The sequence below is a fragment of the Anoplopoma fimbria genome, chromosome 21 (assembly GCF_027596085.1).
Source record: "Anoplopoma fimbria isolate UVic2021 breed Golden Eagle Sablefish chromosome 21, Afim_UVic_2022, whole genome shotgun sequence".
NCBI lineage: Eukaryota > Metazoa > Chordata > Actinopteri > Perciformes > Anoplopomatidae > Anoplopoma > Anoplopoma fimbria.
In genome coordinates, this window is record NC_072469.1 from 7,015,141 (window position 1) to 7,020,861 (window position 5,721).

Sequence of the window (5,721 nt, forward strand, 5' to 3'; positions counted from 1 at the left end):
ATATGGGAATACATTTTGTTTCAAAAAGATTTCAGGTTCTCTAGATACTCGCCTTCCATTTAAAAGATAAAATATATTGAATTCAACAGAAAAAAAGACAACACACATTAATAATAATAATAAGAATTTTCCACAAAAAACAGTCAAACTCTCATATTAATATCTACCTAATTTTGTTATCCAACACCTTCCTGTGTCTTAAAGATAAACAGTGAGCTCTTCCTCGTCAATTAGCCCTGATCAATTAGTGTGAGGAGATAATATCATGGCTGACATGGGGGGTCTGCCTCTCCCTAAGTCTGCACAGGTGACCCCCCACCCGCTCTGCTGATGCCTCGGGGATGGTGGCCTGAGCCTGTTGTTATGCACCCATTAGCCCCAACAACAGGGAGGATAAACCGGCCACTCAGCTGCAGACTGAATTTAAACACATTCACACCAATTACAGTGGATTGTTCTGCACGGCCCGAAGGGAAATAAGTCAGTTTGTGTGCGAGGGAAGTTAGAGGACACAACAACACCTCACACAAATCACACAAACTTGTGTGGAGTAAAAACACTCGAAAGTCAAAAAGATTCTGCTGTTTTAACCTGAATAAGACTATTTTTTTCTTGACATTAACAAGAGCCGATACCATTAAAACGACCGTGGGAACAACCAGAAATATTTACCTTGAGGTCCGACCATTACTTCTCCTACATAAGAGAATATTTCAAAACATTCAGCACGAACAAAGCGCATTAATATATACACCTCTGGAGCATGTTTCCTCTGAAGTGCTAAAAATGGATGGTGAGGTCAGGGTGATTGACCCCTCAGAGAAGAACCTCTTCCTTTAAAATAGGGAAAATCTCTATTTATAAAACGGACTCCTTTGTCAGCTATAAATACCATGAATCTTCCTCAAGGTTTGATGTAATCTCTTAACGATTTTTAACTGATAAACTTGACGTATGATGCAACAACAGACTGGCGGTAGTGGATAAATATATCATATCCTTTTAGAAATAAACCCTGATCCTATTGTTGTGTAATTATGCAAAGCTGGAGAACGGAATTGAATCATACTTCAAGTTCAGCTGTAAAAATACACAAAATAAAGTGTCACCATTGTTTAACAGAGGTGTAGTGAATTTTAATGGCCCCTTTCATTAATCAGAAGAGACTAAATCACTCACAGACAGGATGTCCGGAGCATAAACTGTGCTCCCATGCTGCGAAAACAAGGCGCCATGTGTAACGCAGACACTGAGATTACCTCCACTCCGTCCGGGCCAGGAAGCCGGGTCGCGGCCCTACGCTGCCTTGCTTCCAGGTGAGCAACTGGTGCTGCCGGGAGCCCATTTATGCTCCATGTGGAAGAGGGAAAAACCAACAGAGAGAGCGGAATGTAATACGGAGCCAAAGCTGAATGAATGTTATGAGTGGGAAAACATCTGAAAAGTGAATAGTTCACTAAGCATTTTCATATTGTTTATTACAAAGTAACGGACCAATCAGTAGTGACGTCTTTTAGCTGATGTAGCTTTTAAATTAGAAATGAATAAATATATTAAATCAATGTGAAAGAAAGCTTCATTCAGTGTTTTCTAAAATAATAAGATAATGGGAAATAATAAATACAAGAGAGGATGAGTCTATTTTCAAACATTTATTTTTCAAAAGTGCAAAAAGTATAAAAAACACTTCAGTATATACATCAACTTTAAAATAGTGGCTGTTCAATATTCATTATCACAAAATCAATCCCTGCAAGAGAGGAAGAAAAAGTTAAAACCAGTGTTTGAAATCTTCTATGGCTTTTTCTTACAGTACAACAGTCTTCTCCAAAGCGGCATTTCAAAATCTCAGGGGCCTAGTAGTGTAGGCTGGCAATGACAAATACAAATAAAAATAAAATAAAAACATTTTTGTTCAAATTTAGCTACAGAGATTTGAGGTCAGATCATGTGTCCTTGCAGCAGGGTAACAGGCCGGGTAGGAGGTTAGGAGTTGTTGTAGCTACAGTAATACACAGCTGTGCTGGCGTCTGACAGCACCGATGATATCAGGCTCTCAGGTCCCTGCATGCCAGCCTCGTGTGGCCCGTACGGCAAGCCTGTCATGTCCGCACGCGCCGAAGAGGAACTCAAATACTGCTCGAACTCGCTGCGGTCCACCTCGGCCAGCAGCTCAGAGTGGTGCATCTGCTCCACGCTGTCTGCCGGGTGAGGGTGGGAGTCAGGTGGTGGGGAGAGCTGTCCTGCTCCGCCGGGATGCCGTTTGGGGTGGCCGGGACTGCAGTGCTGAGTGTAGTACATGGCCAGAGGGTTGGGGCATCCCATGTAGGAAGGGGGAAGGGTGGAAGGCTGAGGGGGCTGATCCTGAGCCGAGGCAGGGTGTCGGTGCAGGATGGAGCTGCTGCTGCTGTGGTGGTTGGAGTGGGGGTCCTGGGGCTGGTACTCCGCCGCCTGGGAGTGGTAAGCGTACGCAGGCATCATGTGGCAGTCCTCTTGTGAATGTTGGGGGAAGAACATGAGGTCTGACTCTACAGCGTCCAGAGGAGAAGTGTCTGGCGTAGGGAGGCTGTAAGTTTCATAAGAGGGGCCCCCAAGAGCCTGATGGTCTCGGTAGTGGCTGAGCGGCTGCGGGGGACCGTGGAAGCCGTGCTCGTGGTAGCCAAGGCCCAGACCCTCAACGCACACCCTGCCGTCTCCGGACATGGACGGGCCCTGGTGATCGGACACGCCGTGGACCAGAAAGCCAGAGTCCAGCCTCTTAATCCTCTTCACCTGCTTCCGCCGCCGGGGCCGGTACTTGTAGTTGGGGTGATCCTGCATGTGCTGAACCCGGAGCCGCTCGGCCTCCTCCACAAAGGGCTGCTTCTCTGTGACAGGAAGGGCTTTCCACGATTTCCCTGCAGGTCAAGAGGAGAGAGCAACATCAATGATTTGTCAGCAGATACTGTACTCAAGTCTGGTGATGCACACAAAAATAGCTTGTTGCCCTATTAGGGGGGCAGGGACGGGTTTTTGAGGTTGCATGTGCAGCTTAAGCCAAACACAGTAACTTTTAATAACATAATAACTTCACCAACCACTGGCTATGATTGAGAAATGACAAAAATACAATTTGATTTAAAACATTAACAACTAAATGAACAAGCAGGTAAAAAAACAGAAACAAATAGTAATACAATCTCTCTCTGATAACTTTACATGTATAAAGTTATCATAGAGAGATCTTATTACTTATTTACTTATTATTATTATTAGATCTTATTGTATATATCTAATCATGTGATGAGATAAAGAATAACATGACTTACCCAACATTTTGCTGAGCTCCGCGTTGTGCAGGTCTGGGTTTTGCTGCGCCAGTCTCTTGCGCTCATCCTTGGCCCACACCATGAACGCGTTCATGGGCCGTCGGATCCGTGGCTCCGTCTTTCCGCGGTTCTGGCTGCCGGAGGCGGCGGCGCACGGCTCGTTCTTCACTTTGGCGTCCGCAAGAGGACTGAGCGGGTCGGCCCACTGGCAGTGTCCCATTCCCGGCATCATGACTGACATCGTACACCTTGCCTGGGTCTGATCGTCGCTGGCGTACCCCGCATCGGGACTACTCATCTCTGTCCAGATGGGAGGGTTTTTGGAGAGGCAGCAAGCAGCAACACACTAGGACTGAGAACCAGCAGACAGATGGAAAAAAAAAAAAAAAAAAAAAAGGACTTAACACGGTTTCTGGCTTTAAAGCTGGAAACACAGTTAGTCACATCCACACAAGAAGTCGTCTGGACTGTTAGTGAAGTGGATACTCAGTGTGGATGTGAAGGCTGGTGCGATATAAACTCACAGGCAGCCAATCACCGTGTGGTGGGAGTGCCTTCTGCTGCAAAGGTGTAAAAAAAAAAAAAGTTGGAGTAGTCCGCCTCCGACCCTTGTTTGAAGCGCAGAGAGATGTGTAATAGATGCACATTATAAATAATAAAAGAATACATGCCCATGTGCACAACATGTGTTTTATGGAGGGATATAAACCCAGGTTTAGTGCAAAGGTTTTTAAAAGCTGGCACTTTTTTTGGGGTTTGAAAAGAGGTGAAACTGATGAACTCTTTAATCCACAATTTATTTAGTCCAGTTTTAATTCACATTGTCTTGTATGACAGTGATGCGCAGACATCACTACACTTGATCGACAGCCTGTGTATTGGAGGGGGTGAAGTGTGTTAAAAGCTTGATTATCAGGTTTAAGTGGAGAGGTAATGGCTCCTCGTTCCCAACTTTTACGCACGACCGTCTCGATGGAGACTTTCTTTGATTGCAGCTTAATGAGAAGAGCTGGACAAAAGGGCGTTAATGGAGGATTTACATTTCCTACAAGTGAAATCAAGAGGTTTAAATAAGAAAGATTAAATAAACACCCATAACGTTTTAGTTTAGACTCTGACACAAAAGAAACCTGTAAAATGTTGTGATTCTGGTGCGCTTTTGTCTGCGGCTCTGAGGCTGAAATGTCGTGGATACACTGTCGTTGTCCGACTAGACGTCGGTCTGGGATGTTAATGAACCCAACAAACAGCTGATTGATTAAGTTGAGGGCGTAAAACAGAGTTTGCAGTATCACATTTATGAAGAGAACAGATATATCTGGGGAAAAAAAGTCAAAATATCTCAGTTTTTACTTGGGATGGGAATAATCCAAAGTCTGTAATGACTGAAACATAAACCAGCATATTCAAAAGAATCAGAAAGTCATTTATTATTTTATTGTGGTCAGGTATTATACTTCTTTCAACAACTCATACAAAGCTTTAAGGTGCATTTCACCTAAAATATCTGAGCTATTAGGTCCCAATTAAATGATGTTTACCTCACTGGATGCTCATTCACTTCATTGTATACTTAATAAGCTTTGTCTGAGTTTAAAAGGGAAAAAGGCTTATTCACTGTACAAATAATACATTTTGCCTCTAAACTATATCTCCCTTAGACTTGATTTTGAGTAAGAGTTTGAGGTGAAACTTTATGACTGCTTCACTGAGCAGCAATCATGGAATATGTGTCGATGAAATCAGCCAGTGTTATCAAATATAAACTTCATTAACTCTATGAAACACACATGCAAGCTGCAGAAATGTGTGAGACTGTGTATCTTTTGCCAGGCCAGGACGGTGACACGGTGGGGGAAAGGTTAAAGCAACCTGTTGCACCTCAAATGTCCAGACTTGGAATGTTTATATAGCAGAGAATGAAGGCCCTGTCTGTGGCCAGAAACCCAAACATCACCCACAGGCCGATGCCGGTTCTTAGGTTCTTATCGGAGCCAGCAGACCTCAACCTGTCAGCTCTTCTCGGACCGTTCCCATCTCGCTGTGGTTTACGGTCCCTGTGACATGGCAAAAGGGGGCTGACAGAAATATGAGAGATGCTTATGCAACCTTTTCGTGCCCCCTGTTCAGACACCAACGGGGGACACAGAGAGCACGCCGGGTGACCCTCTAGGGGTTGGTGGGAGGGTGTTTTGGATGGAGGGTCCGGCCAAGCACTGCATGGGACAGGATCTGGACTATAATACTGTCATCGTCTATTTTACTGCTTATGACCTGATAAGGTTTTTCCCCCCTCCTGTCCTAAGAGAGTGGAGAAAGAGAGACTGTGTGTGTTTGCATGTGTGTCTCTGTGAATGCGTGTGCAGAGATGGGCGTGGGCATGAGCGTGCCCTGGCCACTCTCTCTCTCTCTC

The 5,721-nt window shown here is 44.7% G+C and overlaps 1 protein-coding gene across 1 annotated transcript; it reads right to left on the reverse strand.

Annotated features, from left to right (window-relative positions):
* Positions 1 to 1,648: 1,648 nt before the first annotated feature.
* On the reverse strand, positions 1,649 to 3,781 carry sox17 (SRY-box transcription factor 17). Its single transcript, XM_054623008.1, has 2 exons — positions 3,309 to 3,781; positions 1,649 to 2,897 (listed from the first exon to the last, which is right to left on the reverse strand). Exons 1-2 carry the CDS (start codon positions 3,604 to 3,606, stop codon positions 1,987 to 1,989), a joined length of 1,209 nt encoding a protein of 402 aa, XP_054478983.1. The 5' UTR covers positions 3,607 to 3,781; the 3' UTR covers positions 1,649 to 1,986.
* Between the last annotated feature and the right edge of the window lie 1,940 nt (positions 3,782 to 5,721).

Bases quoted from the DNA above. Each gene is read 5' to 3' on its own strand.
- sox17 (XM_054623008.1), bottom strand. From the start codon at position 3,606: ATGAGTAGTCCCGATGCGGGGTACGCCAGCGACGATCAGACCCAGGCA. The intron at 2,898-3,308 runs GTAAGTCATGTT...CTTGACCTGCAG, and splicing joins GGAGCTCAGCAAAATGTTGG to GGAAATCGTGGAAAGCCCTT.